General features: G+C 35.3%; 1 protein-coding gene across 1 annotated transcript; it reads left to right on the plus strand.

Annotated features, from left to right (window-relative positions):
* The first annotated feature begins 4,001 nt into the window (after positions 1-4,001).
* Positions 4,002-20,190, plus strand: LOC125809346 (protein TIC 40, chloroplastic). The gene is made up of 14 exons (XM_049489004.1): positions 4,002-4,404; positions 9,084-9,198; positions 9,360-9,417; positions 9,521-9,538; positions 10,399-10,705; positions 15,499-15,593; positions 15,670-15,739; positions 16,814-16,892; positions 17,175-17,215; positions 17,677-17,722; positions 18,521-18,615; positions 19,159-19,262; positions 19,423-19,470; positions 19,771-20,190. The coding sequence occupies exons 1-14, from the start codon at positions 4,209-4,211 to the stop codon at positions 19,828-19,830; spliced, it is 1,332 nt and encodes a 443-aa protein (XP_049344961.1). The 5' UTR covers positions 4,002-4,208; the 3' UTR covers positions 19,831-20,190.
* Positions 20,191-21,432: the final 1,242 nt, after the last annotated feature.

The following is a 21,432-nucleotide window of genomic DNA, read 5'->3' on the forward strand; positions in this document are numbered from 1 at the left end:
TCATGACAAAAGGTTAATTGGGAGAGGGTATTGATGTTCTTAGCCCATCTTTGGGATACTAGTGTCGAAGTCCCGCCCATTGAGTCATCTTTTGTAATGTATGGGTTCCTAGAGGTATTTTCTGTTGATATGCCAAGCATGACGCCATACTGAGATATTGATTTTAGTATAGACATAGAATGGGGCATGCATTCCATCTTTATTCCTTCATATATAATTGTACTAGCTGAGCTAAGGGAGATAAAGGCTTAGTTTCAAGAATTGTTAAGGGATTTATCCATTATAGTGCATCTCCATGGGATGCTCCAGTGTTGTTTGTTAAAAAAAGAAGAAGGTAATTTACTCATCAGTAGTTAAATAAGGTTACAATTCGTAACAAGTACCCTTTGCCCATATTTGATGATTTGTTTGACCCGCTGCAGAGTGGTTTGGTTTTCTAAAAAAGTTATTAGAGGTCCCGGTATCATCAATTGAAAATTTGGACTGACGATATTCTTAAGACTACATTCTGGAGCAGTATAAGTACTATGAGTTCTCGATGATGTCTTCGGTCTAAATAATCCCCACTACTTCATGGAATTGATGAACAAGGTGTTTAAGCCCTACTTTGATTCATTTGTGATCATCTTCATTGATGATATATTTGGTTATTACTCTAAGAGTAAATAGGAACATGAGTACCACTTGAGAATATTGTTGAGTTTTCTCAAGGAGAAAAAACTTTATGCAAAATATTATAAGTGTTGATTTTGGTTGCCTTTGGTGTCCTTTCTAGGCCATGTGATTTCGAAGGAAGAGGTTAAGGTAGACTCATAAAATTTGAGGCAGTTAAGAATTGGCTTGTGCTTACCTTCATGACCGAGATTCATAGTTTTGTAGGGTCGGCTACTTACTATTGTAGGTTCGTGAAGGAATGTTCCTTTATTCCTTCTCATTTGACATATCTGACTCAGAAAGAGGTACCCTTCTTTTGGTTTAACGAATATGAGGATAGCTTCCATCAACTCAAGAATGTTGATCACTTCCTATTCTTGCATTGTTAGTAGAGAGTGAGGATTTCATTGTACATTGTGATGCCTCATGTTTTGGTTTAGGTGTTGCTTTGATGTAGGAAAGGAGTATTATCACCTTTACTTTTATACAATTGAAAATGCTCAACAAGAATTATGCTACTCATGATTTGGAGTTTACTACTATAGTTTTCGCACATAAGATATGGAGGCATTATTTGTACGGAGTTCGCTGAAAAGTGTTTACTAACCACCATACTCTATAACATATTTTCACACAAAAAAAGTTGAATTTGAGGCGATGTAAGTGGATGGAGTTGTAAAAGGATTATGATGTAACCACTTTTTATTATCTAGGTAAGGCTAATGTGGTAGACTTGCCAGGTAGATTAGCTTGGAGCATTGGTAGCTAGGATTGCTTACCAATTACCAAACATCTATTGGCTAGGAAAGTGTAGGCTTTGGTTAACAGTTATATGCGACTTGAGATATTTGAGAGGGGTGGATTGCTAGTTAGTATAGACGCAAGGTCTGCATTTCTGGATAAAATCAAAGTAAGATTCGTGATAAGGTTTTGCAAGGTAAGGCCAAGGAGGACCAGGTTTTTTTGCCTAAAAAAATTGATTTTGATAAATTGAAAATGAAACAAATTATATTTTTGACTAATTATCGAGCTTATTAATTTTACCAACACAAAATAATTATTTTTAAATAAAGAGACGAATTATGTAACTTAATTGATTTTGAAGAATAAAATGCATACTTAATTTAGAAACTAATTTGGTCAGATATTTTCAAATATTTATTAAAGTAAAGCTTATATAAATCTATATAAGTGATGTAGAAATATCTTTATTTATTTATTGACAATGACAATTTTTCGTTGTAATTGCTTTTGAAAATATTTTAATCTTTGTAAAACAATTATTTAGAATTGAAGAAACTCCAAAAATTAATTAAATCATGGAGGGTCAAAATTGGATGTCAACAATTACAATATATATCTAATGGTTCAATCAAAAGACCATTTGAAGCTCATTTGATTTAGATGGTACCATTATTGGAACTCATATGTCAAAATTTCAATCTTCAAGAAAGTACCAAAAACTCATCCGAGACCTTCTAAATGCAAAGCAATAGTACGAATCGATCATAAAACATGTTCCAAATATGTTAGAGACATCAAATCACCAATACAAGATCGTCTTGACTACCACAACAAGCAAGAAAAATATTAGTGACGGAATAAAGAAAAATTCCAAATGTATGAATTCAGAAGATGCAAAACAATGGATTCAATACACAACCAGGCAATTAAGAATTAATGTGACAAGTCAACAAGAAAGGACTCGGAGAATCAGACGCAATAATAGGAGCTTCTGTAACAAAGACAAAGGATTCACATGTTGATCAATGGTTACTCATATAAAAAAAACTTTAGCAATTAGGGGCCAGTTGAGTCAAAAATACCTTTTGGAGATGGATCTCTTCACAATGATATCAGTTCTTTAGAAGCCATTCTGTGTAGAGGGAAAGATTCATGGGGTATTTATCACCTCAATTGATTCTTGATGAAGTGTTGATGGTTCATGGCTATAAGTTCGTAGATCTGTTGTTTGAACCCATTTTGAGCCGAAGAAGTCTTTAATGAGGTCGAATTCATGATACTTGTGAGACATTATGTGTCTATGTGGAATTCACTCAAGCTCAACAATACTGGTTCAACATAAATTGAAGAATTTGAGGCGTTTCGGAGGAATATTGATGAAGTTTTCCTGAAGATGAGGTGTTCTTAGACCATTTGAACTCAATTAGTTTCCTTGTTTAGCTTTTCTGTGTTTTGTTGTTTGTTGATAAACCCGGGTCACTATTGGGCCTGGGTCAAAAACGTTTTTTTTGGTAATAAATGGGCTATGCCCTATTATTGATTTTTAAAAAAACAAGACCGTCTTGACTATGGTCAAACTTCACTTTTTTAAAACTCCAAAAATTCAACTAAAGGCTCAACTCTCTCTCAAACACCATGTGATCATTCAAACCATCCAATCAAGCTAAAAATGATCTTCTATACTTAACAAGATCGTTAGAACTAGGAACCGACCTCGTCAACTCGATATCTTAATTTTGGTCAAACTTTTCAAATTTTAAACTTTCAAAATTGAAAATCTCAACCAATCCTCATATGATCACAGCGCCACCCATTCTCCCAAGTTATAAACAACATAAAGCTAACAAAAGATTCAAATTGAAATGAATTCAAAAAAATAAAATGATCATACGACTCATTACAAAGCGATGTTATTAAAAAGAGAGCAGAAGGATGTAATAGGCAAAATCAAGAGAAAGACACCAATGGAGGTCACATAATGATTCAACTTAGCAAATGCAAACAAGTGTTTGACACATTAGTACACCCGTACTAAGAGCTAAAATGACTATAATGTCCGTAAAATGAATTTTAAGTGCATGGCTTTTCTAATATATAGAAAACCTTTTATTATTTTTTTGTAAATAAAGAAGAAAATCCAAAAGACGATTATTTTTATTCACTTTTTATATACTTTTGTATATCATTAAAGGATCTGATGCAGTAGACAAGGCTACTCCTCTCTTAATCAGAGCTTTCGAGTTCTAGTTCCGGCTAAGAAAAATTCTTGATACGAAGTGCTTCTCCCCAAATGAAATGCGACACGAGTTCAGAATAATCGAGCTCCAAGGTGGAATACCAGACATCGAGTGGAAAACAAAAAAAAAAGTACTTTTATATAATATATAACCTTTTAGAACTGATCTTTATAAACATTGAACTAGTTTCAATTACACGTGTAATAAAAATATAATGAAATAGATATTGAATTACTTTTAGAAACAACAACAAATTAATACATCATAACAATAATATATTTAATGTATAATTTTATGAAATAATTAAAAAATAAAATATAAGCATAACCATATTAGATGGACATTTTACCAAATCCTTGACTCAACCTTAAACCTTTATGGTGGGGCAGAAAGCTGCTGCAAAACCTATCCATATAACCCGCTCCATTTTCAATTCTAACACTCTTCTCCAGCCGATATCACACTGCTCCTCTCTTCTTTGGAAAAATAAGCGAAAAAGGAGATACCCTTTTGCACTTCTGATCTTCTTCTTCAGTAATTATCAGCAAACAAAGTTGAGTATTTTTCAAGGTGATGGAGAACATATGTATAGTTTCTTCACCTAAAATGGTATTGGGTCTCTCTTCAAACCCAGTAATTTCAAATAAACCCTTGTTTGGCCTTCCTCATCTACCCAAAAGACCCTTCAAGAATGGAAGAATTGTCAGACCCACAACCTGTTTTGAGGTGGTATCTTGTTTTCAGAGTCCAAGGCTGACTAAAAAGATTGGTACTTTCAACTCTTTTATCTACTTCTCAATTTCTTTTTATCTTAAATGTATTCTGTGTTTTATTTGAAGCTTCAGTTCATCTTAAAGTAGATGTTCATTACCCATAATTAGCTGTCCTGAAAGATAATTTTCGAAATTGTGGTGTTGTGTGTTATTTTTTTTGTTTATTTAGTAGTTGGAAAGTGCAGTTTTGATTTCTCTTCATGTAAAAATTGAATCTTTTAATGAATGTTGTGTTACTCTGAAACTTGATTGCATATTATGGTAGAAATTAATCACTGTGAGGAGCAATCTTTTAAGAGAAATTTCTGAATTATGGTTACTAGAGTTGTTTCAAATTTTGTTGGTTCTGTGAAGTGCTCCTTATTCTTATTAATAAATCTATCCGTTGGTCTCCTCTTTGTATGTGTATTGTGTTTATCTGATTCATCACTGAAAGAGTAGATTTGTTCTTTTGCATTGTAGTTCTTAGAGTTGTTTCTAGATATATTTACTTGTTAGGGGTGCATTAGGCTGAGTTTTGATCATGTTAATTTTGCTGTTTCTATAAGACTAGGAGCCATTTTATATTTGTCTAAAGCTTGGCTGCATCTCAAACAAGAAATTCAGTATTAACAGAAGTTATCTTTTGAGAGAAATATTTGAAAATTTCAGTACTAAAAATGTTTCTTGATTTATCTGCTTGTTGGTAGGCATAAATGCCAATTTGTTCATACTAAAATAAGTGAATTGATGTCTGTGTGGAATTGTTTAAAGTGCGAGGGCTGTGACATTCTGCTAGTTGTCTCTTGTGTGGATTTGCTTGCTTGTGCATATGTTTGTCATTTGGTTGGGTAGGACACTTTGTCGATATTGTTTTCTATTAGTAAAACAAGTGTCCTGCGGTGAACTTTGATGTGAAGAACAGAGGGATGGATAAACTTAATGATAATTCTTTTTGTCTAGATACTAATGGATTTTAAGTCAGTTCAGTATTTTGTTATAGGATTCAGAAAGGTTGCTATGTTTGTGAGGTAACTGTATAGGCTGATAGGTTGCAAAAGTAAAATAACTTTTGCAACTTTTGACTATGTTAATGGGTAGATGGTAAAACTTACTACCCGAGCTAGAATCATTATCAAATGCAAATCAAGTATCTTGCAAATGAAGGCTTTTGGTACTCATAGTTTAGATGATGTCTTCTGATTATTGAGTTGTGGATGACATCAAGAACATGGTGACTGATTTCAAGGAATCTATTGATGAGGTTAATGTGGGTGCTTCCGTAAATGGTAACCTGTACTGGTTAATGATATCAATGTATCAAAAGATCACATGTATGCTAATATAATTCATTTTACTGGAAAGATTACATAGGTATCTCTATGTTGCCAGCTTTTGGATTCATTTTAGAATTGATAAGATCTTAACTGTTTCATGCTCCATCTAAAAATAAAAAACTGTTACATGCTGATTTATAAGGTAAGTAGGACTGGAAATGAAGAAGGACATCATTGAATAATTGGCTTATAGATGAATTAGTTATATTTCATGAAATTCACTGCAGCACACCTAAATACTCAAAATCGCACTGCTATGGAAGCTTAATATAGTGGCCTAAAGCTCAAGTAGTTTACTAAGAAGAACAATACATAAATCTTTTCTTCTTGTTTGATAACTGAGAGATCCCTGCTAATGGTGCACTGTTTGAAACTTGGTGGATAATGGACCGCCCACCCTTCTCCACTTAAATACCAGGCTTTTGACTACTACAAGGTTTGGACCCATTAGTGCGCCTAACCCAAACATCACAAGTTATGCTCTCACTACTAGACCAAAGACCTGGGGATGAAACAATGCATAAATGTAGATCTAAAACTACCAAAAATATGCTACAAGTAAAAAATCTCTAGGATGAAAGATTTTCCCACTTCCGGTTGTGTCTGCATCATCCTGCTCTCAATTGATGTAAACTCAGTCTCGAGTTTTGTGCTGTTGCTGACGGGTAGTAATATACCCCAATGAAATCATGCCTATAGGGGCTTATATTTTGGGAGGCATGCAACAATAGAGCCAAAAGTCCATCTAGTGCACTTTATGTAGGTAACTAGGTATTCATATGCCCTTCACTTGGATAAAGGAAAAAAATAAAAGGAGAGAAAGCCTAAAATATAAAAGTATTCTCTAAAATATTACAAGCAGGGCATATTATGTTGATTAGTAACTATAGTTCAGGGCTCAAAGTGGTTAAGCATATAAAAAATCTAATATATCATTTAGAAATGTGTAATTTGGAAATTGATTGTTTTAATTTTTGAAGAATGATCCCAATATGTAGTATGTTCTTATGTCAGGAAAAAGTTACTTGCGGCCTGATGCAGTTGCCAGCTCAAGTTTCTTGATAAGATATTGTTCCCAAAATACATTATAGGGTATGGTAGAGAAAAGATTTGGAGATTGGAGAATTTTATATTGGTTTAGCAAAAATATATATTTGTTAAAAGTGGAAAGGAAGATCTTTGCGTTTTTAACAAGGCCTTGCTAAGGAAATTGCCGTGGAGATTTAGGATAAAGGAACATGTACTATGGAGAGGTGTTATCAACATACATGGATGAATGAAGAAGCATGCCCGAGTAGACTTCAAGAGCTCTAGCTATCAATGGGGGTGGGTGTTGGAGAACAAGAAACATCATGAATCCTTTTAATTATGCACTCTTTGCAGGAACATTATACAGGGAAAGGAAGAGTTAAGCATCTCTTTGCGGGTGGGGGATGGATGAAAGGGTAGTTTCTTTGCGGCACAGGAGGTGTGAATATAACATGTTAAGGATCACTTTTCCAAAATCTAGAATATTTTATACTCCCTCTGTCCCAATTAATGTGACTTACTTTCCTTTTTAGTCAGTCCCAAAAAGAATGACACATTTCTATATTAAGTAACAATTTAACTATAAAATGTCTATTTTACCCTTAATGAAATGATTTACAGCCACACAAATTTCTATCATTCATTTTGGACCACAAGTTTTAAAAGTCTTCCTTTCTTTCTTAAACTCCGTGCCGAGCCAAGCTACCTCACATACAATGGGACAGAGGGAGTACTAAAAAGAGATGATACTACATCAAGTTCTAAGATCACATGATGTGCGTGTTATTTGGGATCTCAAATTTATGAAGGAAATTTTGGGATTGGGACATAGTGGAGTTCCAAAGTCTACTTGAAATGCTCTACAAGCAAATTTACTGGTAGAGAGCCATGACAATTGGGTGTTAGAGAGCAGGAGTCTATTTTTCAGTGAAAAGTTACTACTGTAAGGTGCTAGCTAGAGTGAAGTTATATTTCCCTCATCAGTTTGGACCCCTAGAGCGCTTGGAAAGGTATGTTTGTTTGCTTAGAGGGATGCAAATTTGACAACCGAAAACTTGAAAAGAGGAGGATTACTGATGTTAGTTAATGCTTCATGTGTAAACTCGTGTAGGACATGGGTCATTTCTTATTACAATGCTAGTTAGCATCTAAGTTGCTCATACTCTTCACTTTCGGTGCCGCACCCGTGTCGACATGACATGGGTGTGAGTGTGGGGTCCATACCCAATCTGGTCAACTAGTTTTGGGTACTTTGACCAAATTCGAGGGAGAAATTTTGGACAGATTCAATAATTTCTATAATCAAAACAAAAGCTAAGGTGAAATTGAAGAAAATGAAATACCTTGTATTTATAGATTTCTATTGTCACTCCCTTTCCTTTTATGGATTCTCCTCTTGATCAATATTTCTTCTCAAGTTCTCCACATAATATCTCATAATTTAAGTTTTATAACTCTATTTTTAGAAATTTGAATTATTTTTAGCTAAATCTCCGCACCTGTATCCATATATGGATTTGTATCCCCAATTTTTAATATTTTGATCATAGAGGATCTGACCTCTAGATCTGCACCCGTATAGGACACCCTCACCCGAGTCTGAGCAACTTAGGTTAGCATCACATTTGTGGGAGCTTTTTCTATTGTTCGGTATACAATGAACTATGCTGGGTACTGTGAAGGATGCATTATTTAGTTGGGTCTTTAGAGAAGTGAAAAGAAGATGCCAAACGTGGGATGTATCTCCAATAGTACTTGTGTGGATAGTATTGTGGGAAAGAAATAGGAGATTTGAAAGGAAAGGCACAACTTTGTACATCTGAGGGGTAACTTCCTACTTTTGATTTCCTCTTGGTGCACCTATGATGGTTCCTATTTGTGTAGTATAATGGGTGTCTTTCGTAGTGAGTCATATCTTTTGTGATTCTCTACTTTTGGGAATACTTCTATACAGAAGTATTTTCATTATCAATATTATTATACCTGATCGAATAAACAACTGAATAAATTATTGGATGGTTCTTGTTCTTTAAATTCATTCACATCATGTTTACATGGGTAACGACAAAATTTCTCTGTAGTTGTTGCTTCTACAAATTCGGTATGTTTTATATCTGGCTAGACTGCCAAATTAGAGAAAACCTGTGTTGTTGGAAAGGAAAAGATTATACATAAAATTGCTACATCTTAAAGGGTAAAACCACTTTTTCCTGGATGTAGTCACTTTTCTTGTCCCAAATTTCTTATACATTATATCATTTAGTGATCCATTGTTATATTCTTGCTAATAATTATGCTGCTGAGCCTTTCCTTAAACGTCTTCTATGCAGTGCTGGGAAAATCAGGGAGGGGTTCTTTTGCTAGCACTACAACTTCAGGTGGCCAACAGACTTCTTCAGTTGGTGTAAATCCACAATTTTCAGCTCCATCGCAACCATCTCAAGTGTAATAATTTGTATTATCCCCGATTTAATTTGTTTCATCTTGTATATAACCTAACCTATCAGTTTCTCACTTTACATGTTTCTGTTATTGTGTTTCTATCTGCATTAACAATTAACATCTCTTGATTTGCTTACTTGTTTATTGTTATTTGTCGTCTACAGGGGGTCTCCTCTTTTTTGGATTGGAGTTGGTGTTGGGCTTTCAGCACTTTTCGCATGGGTGAGAAGGAGAATTCTTTCAATTTTATTGGTTACACTCTTGTTTCGTTTTTTTTTACTAACTCTTTACTTTTTACTTTTTTTTTTTCTGAAATATATTGCAGGTGGCTTCATACCTAAAGGCAAGTACTTCTTAAATGAGGTGTAATTATAATCTGCATGAATTTGATGCTTATCTCACTCTGTTTCTTATAGTGCTACTATCAGAGTGGCAGCTAAGAGAATTTAGACTTTTGAGAAAATATGAATTTTAACTTATCGATAATATGACATGCACATGATGGGACATACCTCGTTTTTTATGAGCAGTAGTATTAAGAGGATTGACCACATATTAAGAAAAAGGGACCAACAAAGCAGATACGGAAGACAAGAATGACCATGCATCAGTTGCTGGTATCTGTAATTACAAAATTAATGATGATGAGCACATCAAGCTAGAATACTTCTGAAATTAACTAGGGCCTCACTGTAGAATATGCTTTCGATGTTGACTAATTAAAATCATGCTACGTCATCATAATCCGGTATTGAGAGGCCAGCCATATACTTATTTTTTTTAAAACTATTTTGCTATACTTGTCTGTTCTTTTAGAGTCCTAACTCTTGCTGTTAAATTTAGTTGATTTCTTTCTTCTTGTTTTATGTGAGTTTAAAGATAAATTCAATGGTTATCCTCCTTTTAAACACCTAAATATTTCTGCTAATGAGTCGGTCTGAATTATGGATACAATAGTTGCTCAGGAAAACATAAAATGAGATTGCTTGTTTTAGGTGCCTTCTTTTTTATTCTCTGTGGCGGAAAATCATGTTTTAAACTTCTTTCATATTCTTTTTGTTTCAAATGTTTTGGTTTTTAATTGTACGTGGATATATTTCTTTGTTTCCTATGTGGAGGCCACTGAGTGCAGCTACAGAAATTCGATAAAGCCCTACATATGTGTCTTAACTATTTCTGCATGTTGTTTTCCCATGCTTCCAGAAGTATGCTATGCAGCAAGCGTTAAAAACAATGATGGGACAAATGAATGGCCAGAATAGTCAATTTAGCAACAATGCTTTTTCACCTGGACCTGGGTCACCTTTTCCTTTTCCATTCCCACCACCACCAGTGTCAGGTCCAGCTAGTTCATCACCTCCACCACCTACTGCATCTACCTCATCTACACCATCAGCTTCATTTGCATCTCAACCGGTGACTGTTGATGTATCTGCAACTAAAGTGGAGGAACCTCCAACTGTGAATGTCAAAAATGATACAGAGGCTGGAAAGGAGCCAAAGAAAAATGGTACATAATGATTGCACTCTAAATATCATTTATTTCTGGTTCTAGTGTTTGTTTGTTTTTTTTTTCCTTTCATATAGAAAAACAGCAAATCTAGCAAGAAGGCAGGTTCATCGAAAGCCTCTTGACATTTACCCTTGAGTAGACGTTGTCAATGTCATGCTTTGATCACCCTTAATGTTGATTTGTCTATTAAACCGAAAGATATTAGGGGTCATTTGGTAGAGTGTGTAAAATAATGCTAAATAGAGTGTATTAGTAATGCTTGTTTAGTTATACTTGCATTAGTTATACATAGATTATTTCTTATGCATTCTTTGGTTTGGTGTATTAAAAATACCATGACGGATTTCTCGGTTATCAAAAAAAAAAAAACCATGCATTATATAAAGATAATTATTTACAAAAATATTCTTCACAATTATGGTGGAAAAGATGTAAAAGGGATTTTGAGGGGTAATTGGGTATTTAACCATGCTAATGCATGTATTAAATCCCTATGCATTACTAGTACCTAGAAATCCATGGTATTAGTAATGCACTCTTCAATACACAATAAAGTGTAACTAATACAAGCATTAGTTATACATAGCATGAAAAAGTATACCAAATAAGGCACTACTAACACACAGAGCTAATGCATGCATTATTTTTACTAATGCACTCTACCAAACGACCCCTTAGAGTATATCAGTGAAACAATTAAACTATCTTAAATGGGTGAGTTTGCCGCTAAATTTTAAGATTAAGCAATTTAGCCGTTGATTTTGAAAACGCCAGAACATCAACCATCTACAATGCATTCTTGAAGGAATTTGGAGTGTCATGATGTGATCCTTTGTCAACTTCTGAGCTTTTAAATGAAAATTCATCTTTTCCGTTCTTTCTTATTTTCCAAGTATTTTCTCACCCTAAAACCACTTGCCATCTCTTTCATGCATGAAGTCACTATCACACATTATTGCTATGCTGTCACTCTGCAAGGGTATCGCCCTAAGTTTGAACTAGGAAAAGGGTAATCCATCTAAGTTGTAGCCATGTTGATCCTACATAGCCCTAGAAATCTAACCTCCTTATGTATTACTAGAACCCATTGCTGACAACGGGGATGGGAAGGTTGGTCTTTGGGAGAAAAGCTCTACATTGAAGTGCAGGGTAACCCGTCTAAAATAAAAGGAATGAGCAGGAGGAAGGTACCATTTCAATTTCTTTGAGGTTAATTCGTTTTAAGTACGGAGAAGGGACTAAAATGCCCTTCAACCATTCAAATTGGTACAAAACTACCCCCATCCACCTTTTGCTTCCCGGACCAAATACCCCTAAAGTCAACCTTTAGGCTCAAAAATACCCTTGATATTAATTAAGCCTTTGGCTCATATTTCCCTTATTTTTAATAGCTCCCCTAAAGTAAAATCATTATTTATTATGTTGCCAAATATGGTTGGTCCAAATATAAACCCTTCTCAAATAAATAATACAATAACAACAACAACATACCCAGTGAAATCCCACTAGGTGGGGTCTGGGGAGGGTAGAGTGTACGCAGACCTTGCCACTACCTCGTGGAGGTAGAGAGGCTGTTTCCGAAAGACCCTCAGCTCAAGTACACCAAATCCAAGTTAAAGGCGAGGAAAACAGTGTATAAAACATACTATTTTCTAAAAAAACAGTGTATAAAACATACCATCCAATAAGAAAGATAGTGAATAATCAACAGAGGAGACAGTAGCCTCAATAGAACAACGAGAGAAGTGAAACGCAATAAACAGCATAAGGCTATAGGTATCACAGACAAGAACTGCAAGTGCAAGGCTAAGACTACTACACACGCTAACAACCCATACCCACGCAAGAAAGGGCAACACGCTAACCCTACTAACCTTCAACCTTAATACGCGACCTCCACTCCTTCCTATCTAGAGTCATGTCTTCGGTAATGTGAAGCTGAGCCAAGTCCTGTCTAATCACCTCTCCCCAATACTTCTTAGGCCTACCTCTACCCCTCCGCGTACCCTCTACAACCAGCCCCTCACACCTCCTTACTGGGGCGTCTTCGCACCGTCTCTTCACATGTCCAAACCATCTCAGTCTCGCTTCCCTCAGCTTGTCCACCACAGAGGCCACTCCCACCTTTTCCCGGATAACTTCATTCCTAATCTTATCACTCCTAGCGTGCTCACACATCCATCTCAACATCCTCATCTCCGCAACCTGCATTTTCTGAACATGTGAGTTCTTGACTGGCCAACACTCCGCTCCGTACAACAAGGCCGGTCTAACTACCACTCTGTAGAACTTACCTTTAAGTCTAGGTGGAATTTTCTTATCACACAAGACTCCAGAGGCATTCCTCCATTTCATCCAAGCAACCCCAATGCGGTGTGTGACATCATCGTCGATGTCGCCACTTCCTTGGATTACAGACCCAAGATACTTAAAACTTTCTTTCTTAGGGATGATCTGTGTGGCAAGTCTCACTTCCATATCTACCTCCTCCAACGCATCACTGAATTTGCACCCCAAATATTCTGTTTTGGTCCTACTCAACTTGAACCCTTTGGACTCAAGCGTTTGTCTCCACACCTCCAACCTCGCATTAACTCTATCCCGCGTCTCATCAATCAGTACTATGTCGTCCGCAAATAACATACACCACGGAACCTTCTCCTGAATAGACCGCGTCAACTCATCCATCACCAAAGCAAATAGAAAAGGGCTAAGGACTGATCCTTGGTGCAACCCCATCTCAACTAGGAAAAGTTTCGAGTCACCTCCAACTGTTCTAACCCGAGTCTTGGCTCCACCGTACATGTCCTTTATCGCCCTAATATATATCATCGGGACACCTTTTGCTTCCAAGCACCTCCAGAGGACACTCTGTGGTACTTTGTCATAGGCCTTTTCAAGGTCAATGAACACCATATGAAGGTCTCTCTTCCTCTCTCTATATTTTTCTACCCGTCTTCGCATAAGATGAATGGCTTCGGTCGTCAACCGTCCCGGCATGAATCCAAACTGATTCTCAGAAATGGACACCCCTCTTCTCACCCTTATCTCCACCACTCTCTCCCAAATCTTCATAGTATGGCTTAGCAATTTGATACCCCTGTAGTTGTTACAGTTCTGGATATCACCCTTGTTTTTATACAACGGAACCATCGTACTCCACCTCCACTCATCAGGCATCTTTGCTGTCTTAAAAATAACATTAAACAGCCCAGTCAACCACTCTATACCTGCCTTGTCCGTGCTCTTCCAAAACTCCACCGGAATCTCATCGGGTCCGGTCGCTCTTCCCCTGCTCATCCTACTAATAGCACGTATAACCTCCTCGATCCTAAAACACCTGCAGTACCCAAAGTCCTGAAGTCTTTCTGAGTGTGCCAACTCACCCAACACAATGTCTCCGCCCCCTTCTTCATTTAAAAGTTTGTGAAAGTATCTTGACCCGATATGCTTGAAAATAATATTTAAAAAATTACTAATTTCATGATATCTTTCTATTGGTTTATTTTAAATCCAATACCCAATTTGTTATAACTCAACTAATAACTTGGGATCCATCTAAAATCTGCGTTTGAATGTCCATCTAAAAAAAGATTATAATTTTTTATTAATTATACAATTGTCTCATTCCCTCTTTTAATTCTTTTTTAATCTCTTATTCTTATAAAGATCTTGGAATGAACTTACTTGTTCATATTCTTTTAATTTATAATATTATCATGGTAAGGTAGGGGTGAGAATAGGAGAAAAGATTTTTTTTTTATATTAATATTTTGAATTTTGGGTACACAAAAGAAAAAAAATTCTTCTATATGAACTAATTATTTCTATATGAATGTCCTCCTTATTTTTGTCCTTTTTTTCTCCCTTGTTTTGTCATAAATTTTTAAAAATAATTTTAAATGATGGACAAGATCCAAGAAGGAAAAAGTGGAAGAAAGAGGAAGTGGAGAGGGGGGAGGTGATTTTACTATGAAACCCAAAATCAGGTCAATCATGTGAGCTCATAGATGGAGGACCTAAAATACCCTTAAACTATGGAATTTGGTACAATATTGCCCTCCCATCCACCTTATGAGTGTGGACCCTTAGAAATAAGGGTTTTTCTGTGACAAAAGATTGACGTCAAGGGTATTTAAGCCGAAAGGTAGACGGAGGGTAGTTTTGTACCAATTCATATAGTTGAGGGGGATTTTAGGCTCTTCTACGTTTTAAGTATTTAAAAAAATTATTTGTGCCTCAATCATCAAAAGTTTTTTTCTTTTCTTTTGCTAATCAAATAGATTACTGGCATGCCTTCCGCAACAGTCCCTGACCAGAGCCATATTTAGACTCCACTAATATCCCAGAATAACAATCTCTTCCAAAAAGAATAGTAGGACACTTTGCGGAAAGAATGCTGATTTTGTAACTTGTATCCTCCTTTGACATCTTTCTTAAATGCTAAGAACTATTGTGGACCAGTAGAAATTGATACCTGGGTTTAGTTGTAGTGGGCAACTCCGATTTGCAACTTGTATCCTCCTTTGACATCTTTCTTAAATGCTAAGAACTATTGTGGACCAGTAGAAATTGATACCTGGGTTTAGTTGTAGTGAGGAGCCAGATCCATTTTAATGATATCAGAGGAATTCACTTTTATTCTAACCATAGTTACAAAAATGCTAATGCTTCCCAAGTTAGAACCACCTTTTTGTGATAGTGATACACTTTGCAGTACTCTTATAAAATATTTAGATTTTCTGGTTATTAACTTGTGATATTAAATCTGTGAATAAAACTCTTTGCAGCTTTTGTTGACATTTCTCCTGATGAAACATTCCAGAAGGGTGCCTTTGAAAATTTTAAGGACTCAACTGAGACGGCTTCAGTAACTGTTGATCAGGTCAGTGAGTAGCTATTACTGGGAATATTGTGTCGTCTAACAATTGCACTTCAATAATTTTTTGAATCTCTATTAGGTAACTCAAAATGGGGCTGCTTCACAGTTGGGATTTGGTCCAAATACATCTGACAGTACCTCATCGACTGGTAAATTACTTGCTGGTTGGCCCTTATGGCATAGCTGTTGTACTACGGATATCATTCAAGCATCAGGATTAGATGCACATTCCCATCTTCCTTCTCGTGTTTCTATTGGTCATTTTTCTCTTTTCTTTTTTGTCAATCATTATTTGTATTTGAGTTTTAAGAATCTTGCAATAGATAATAAAGATGGACATGCTTCATAGCTACATAGATCCTCTCTTTTAGCCTATAGGGTGGTTTGGAGGATGTGGTAAGCTATGAACAATGCCCAAGGTGGTTAAACTATGAAGTGCTTAATGCCCGGGCACTCTGTACTCATGCCTTGACAAAATGAAATGAGGTTGTATGTTCCATAATGTGGTGGGGAAAACACATTCTGGGGTCTTTTTCTATTTAGGAAAAAATGGGGAGAAAGGCCAGTTTCTTGTGCAATTGCAGTATGTTTGTAGCATAATATAGATACGTAGTGTTATTTTGGTGAATCTCCTGGTTGTAAAACTCCAAGAAATGACATAACTTTTAGTACTTTTTGTGTTTTCAATGCTATCCTTTTGAGTCCAACAAAGGCTAAAGGCTGCATGACCATTGCATGAGTACAAACTTGTTTCTTTTAGAAGTGGGTAAAAAGTATAAACTTGAAAGTCAATAATCCATTTTGTATGAGATATTGCATGAGATACAGACAAATGAGAGTTCAGAAAAGAAGGATGAACATCCAGATCAGAAGCTGTGACTTTGTAATGACCCGAATATTGTGTCCTGTGGGAACCTGAGTAGAACTTCCTACATCCTAAAAAATGCTAAGTGCTCTAGCGGGCATGTTTTACGGAAGAATGGCTTATTTCTTACAGATCTCATGGAATTCTGTGTCCATAAACTTGTTTTCAGGTTGGAGGTTTTGAGTGATAAATAGTCCAGCTTTATTGGTCATGTCTGTTAATTAGTAAAAAATGTTGTGTGTAACTTTACTTTAGCCTAATTTTCCTTCATGCTTTCTTTTTCATGGAAAAATAGATTGCCTTCATGCTCTCTTCTCTCAGCTACAAGTAATTTTGCATGATCTGCTTTCTTGAACAGGAAAATCTAATCCTCTAATGTCAGTAGATGCTCTGGAGAAAATGATGGAAGATCCAACAGTGCAGAAGATGGTTTACCCGTAAGATAGCATCTACCTTTTCTTTGATGTTCTACTAGTTTGCTACTGCATATTCTAGTTTTTTTAAAGTTTATGGAGAAGGAAACGTTCTATTTATTTATTTATTTCTTGCGAAATATTAATCTAAAGTGACATTTCTCTTCTATGTTAAATCTATTTTGCTTTTCTTGTGAACACAACCAGACCTTTCATCTTATTCTTATGTGACATATCTTTTGTGTGTATAAACTAGTTGTGCTTTATTTTGATGAGAACCCAACTTTTTATTCGGTGTTTGTGCAGCTATCTACCCGAGGAGATGAGGAACCCTACAACATTTAAATGTGAGCTGTCATCTGATGAACTTTTCTACGAAATCTGACTTTTCCAGTACTCCTTTTCTTTATTTTAACTACTGATGGATCTCTAGAAGGATGTAAGTGCTGACAAGTACATCTAGTAGACATTGCCTAAGCTGTGCAACTTTTCTTATTAGTGTTTTTCGCATTAGATGTGCTTAGCCAACTCATGGTTCAGGTTTTAGAGTAAAATTCATTTCCTCTTTTATCATTGACTGTTTGTCTGAATTGCTATGTTGTAGGACGATGCAAGAACAAGAGTTAAATGCCATTAATTGTTTATTCCTGTCCTCTTCTTATCAGGCATACTTGTTATTCTGGTTTCTTGTGACTCTACTACACTACCTTTATGGTTCATTGCTATAAGTTTTTAAAGCTCTTTTTATCTTCTTTCTCTATCAGATTAAACTAAAACTAAAATGGTCTTGCATTTAATTTTATCACAGGGATGCTGCAAAATCCACAATACCGTCAACAGTTGCAGGACATGATGTAAGTCTGCTTCAATTGTCTTTCAAGTGCATATTTCTTTATTCCATGCCAAAATGCATTACTTGTATTATCATTTACTTTTCTAAACTTTCTGTTTGATTATCGTATTCTTATCAGTACCACATCCATCCACTGAGTTTTACCATAAGCACTGTCGCAAAGGCTGTTTGGATAGAAACTTATGCCATTCCTATAACTTGCTTTAAGTGTTAGGAAAAACATATCTTCGTGTGACTACTGTATCTGAACTGCTTCATTCTCTACCCTTCCACAGACTTTATTTACTGGAGTAACCAGTTCCTTTTGAACTTGTGCAAATGAGATCTGACTTTTTCTTCTGCCTGAATAGGGTTAAAATTCTCATCTTGAATGTGAATATATTCCATTCCAATGTATGTATGACACTGGTTTACATTGGACCCTAATTGGTAGTTCTCATCTAGTTGATTCTTGTCCATCTGATTGCATTTCTAGTTTAGACTAGAACAATGCAAAGCTGTAAATGATTCTTCAGTACACACCTAATATCAACTGATATCAGTTATCTGTCTGGAATCAAATATTCGTAGGACTACCTACTTTGGTCAGGCAGCTTGCAGTTCTGCATTTTTGGTGTTGTTCTTTGCTCAATTTTGAAAAGAAAGGAAGGAAAAAAGAAAAGAAAAGAAGAGAACATGGAAAGAAACAGAGATGTTGAATCATCTGCCATTTTTTGGTTGATGAGCATTTCGTGTTAAATACTTCTCTTTGTGTCTTATGAAAAACTTATCAGGGTTTTCATCATTTGCCCCATCCCAGGAATAACATGGGTGGAAACCCAGAATGGGACAACCGTATGATGGATTCCTTGAAGAATTTTGATCTTAGCAGCCCTGAAATCAAGCAGCAATTTGGTAAGTTTAGAGTAGTTATATTGTTCTTTTCCTAATCTATTTGCAACAATAGCAGTGTCTGCAGCCCACTAATCTGGAGGGGGAGGGTGGGGGGATAAGAGGGTCGTAACAATAGCTGAATTCCACTGAGTATCGACATATATTTTTCATTATCTCCATCTGATCAACAAAGTCATTACTAACACATATAGTTGAACATATGGTAATAGGTGATGAATGACTTCAATAAAATACCAGAACTAGGGGTGGGGAGTGCACTATTTGGGTTAAATTTGGGTGGGTCAATGAATGGGTCATTGCCCAAACATGGCCGTAGTTTAAATGGGCTAAGATGCGCTAAACAATATATTGTAGACCAACCTGCCCAACATGAGCACACATGTTTAGGGAAATACTAGTAAATGTTATTGAAGGGGGGAGAAAATTTTGTTGTTATAGCATGTCAGTAAGACCTCCTTTCATGCTACAAACAGTTGCTATAGCCAAAAATATCGAATGATATGATCTGTATTTTTCTTTGTTTATTTGTTTTTATGGTTGCAGATCAAATAGGACTTACTCCCGAAGAAGTCATTTCAAAGATTATGGCTAATCCTGATGTTGCTATGGCTTTCCAAAATCCAAGAGTTCAAGCAGCCATCATGGATGTATGCACTTGTTACCCCCTTTCACCCCCCACCCCCATTATATCCTCTTGAATTTGTTGACGTTCCAAAGAGCATATATTTGAATAATCATAGGACATATAACATGCATTTATTATTGCTTGAAATGTTGATGCACTCTTGACTTTTATTTTTATTGCAGTGTTCTCAGAATCCACTGAGTATTGCAAAATATCAAAATGACAAGGAGGTAAGAACGTAATTTCATCTGAAACATGTCTTCTTGATATCGATATGAATTTGAGTATGAAGTTTGTACTTGTTATTGACTAAGTTGCATTTTGCTTCACTACATTAATACTAGAGAGCAGTAAAATGCATCAGTTTGACAGTTTTGAGCAATACTTCAAAAAAAGAAATTCTTATTCCATCTTATGTTTGCCCAGTATAGCACAAATTCAATGTATACATATTCGTTACTACTACGACATATTATGTTGCATGTATGTGTGTATATATTTGATAAATACCTAATACATATGGGTTATAGGTGATGGATGTCTTCAACAAAATATCAGAACTATTCCCTGGGGTGTCAGGTTCACCTTGATTCTCTCCTTCCTGCTTAAATAGCTATTATGTGACAATGCTGTCATTTTTGTTCTGTTTGAGTGAGGTATCAGTCAGAATTGTTGGGCTCTGAGATGTAGTTTGCACCCTCTGTTGCAACGGATGCACATGAAAACATCGCCTCCTTTATATAAATTCATTGCCCTTCTCAAATTTTGTGGATGTTAACATACTTGCCTTGGCTTATCAGTAGTCTTTAGAAGCCAACTTCAGATGTAAATTTGCCAGTTTCTTTATGGTTTTAGAGTTACATAAAGCTTATTCAACTGTATGATTTGACGAAAATGCTCTATTCTTCTATCTTGAGGTATGTTTTTCTCACCGGGGACCTCCTGCAAAATCTTGAGTTTATTTTCTTTGCTTTGTCATGAAATACTTCACTATGGAGTTGATGGGTCTCTAACAGGCCATAAAAGATGACCCCTAGGGTATCATTGAACTAGAAAAACTCAAATTCTAATTCGTTAATCCAAAATATTGACTTTGATCGAACTTCTTATTCAAATTTTCAAAAGTGAGATTTCTTCAATTCAAAACACTTATGATCACCTCGCGAATCAAATTAAACGGTACAATGATGCTTTGGGGAGGTTGAAAAGGGGAAAAGAGTCCAAGGCATAAAACGACCATGTGAATTGTTACCGTACTTCAGTTTGAAAAGGGAAGGGTAAATTACTAATAAGTTACGATATTTCATATATAGTTTAGAAAGGACAAGTTATGTAAATATACCACCCGATGCACAATTAGTTTATCAATATGATAGAAGTATACAATACATATATAATGATAGTGTGTATATGTTGCGTATAGGTATGTATATTATAAGTATAATATAATATATGTATATTTTGTATAAAATATACACTGCTTATATATACTTTGCACATTATGTAAATTATATGGTTGGTTCATAATCATCCTATTCCGAGAAAAACTCCTTTAAGAAAGCTTTTTGAAGCCTTTTTCTTCGTATGATTAACTATGGAGATCGCTAAAAATTAACTCAATATGTTCTAATAATAGAAAAATACATAAATATCCACAAAAATCAAACAAATTATCCTTACCTACTCATTGTAATTTTTGTACAAAATTATCTTTTTTCCGTTTTCTTTTTAAATTCTCTACTCTTCTTTTGCTTACATTTGTTTTCTTTTTCTCGTGTTTTTCTTATTTTCTTCATGTTTTGTTCAAATTTTATTGTTCTTTAAATTTTTCTTTCATTTTTGGCTCCTTTCTTTTTCTGTCTTTTAGTTTCTCTTTTCTTATTTTCTTATTTTCTCCATAACATAATTTCATTCGAGATATATATATATTGATAAGATATTATAGAGGACTAATTTATTTCTTTTAAAAAGAGCTCAGTCCTCTATGATATTAAATTGATATATATCATATATTGAAATGGTATCATAAAGGATAAGTTCGTTTCTATAAAAAAAAAAACTCTTTAATCTTCAGTGATACCAACAACATATTATATGTATCATATACTAACACGGTATCATAGAGCACATGTTCATTTCTTTAAAAAAATGTTATCAAAGAATATAGTTTAAGCTTAATTTTGATATCATTG

This window comes from Solanum verrucosum, unplaced genomic scaffold (genome assembly GCF_900185275.1).
Source record: "Solanum verrucosum unplaced genomic scaffold, falcon-dt-bn FXZP01000062.1, whole genome shotgun sequence".
Taxonomy (NCBI): Eukaryota; Viridiplantae; Streptophyta; class Magnoliopsida; order Solanales; family Solanaceae; genus Solanum; species Solanum verrucosum.

What these genes read in the sequence shown, in the direction of transcription:
- LOC125809346 (XM_049489004.1), top strand. Translation starts at nt 4,209, where the DNA reads ATGGAGAACATATGTATAGTTTCTTCACCTAAAATGGTATTGGGTCTC. An exon ending in AAGGCTGACTAAAAAGATTG is followed by an intron (nt 4,405 to 9,083) that starts GTACTTTCAACT and finishes TCTTCTATGCAG; the next exon opens with TGCTGGGAAAATCAGGGAGG. An exon ending in TGACAGTACCTCATCGACTG is followed by an intron (nt 15,740 to 16,813) that starts GTAAATTACTTG and finishes TTTCTTGAACAG; the next exon opens with GAAAATCTAATCCTCTAATG.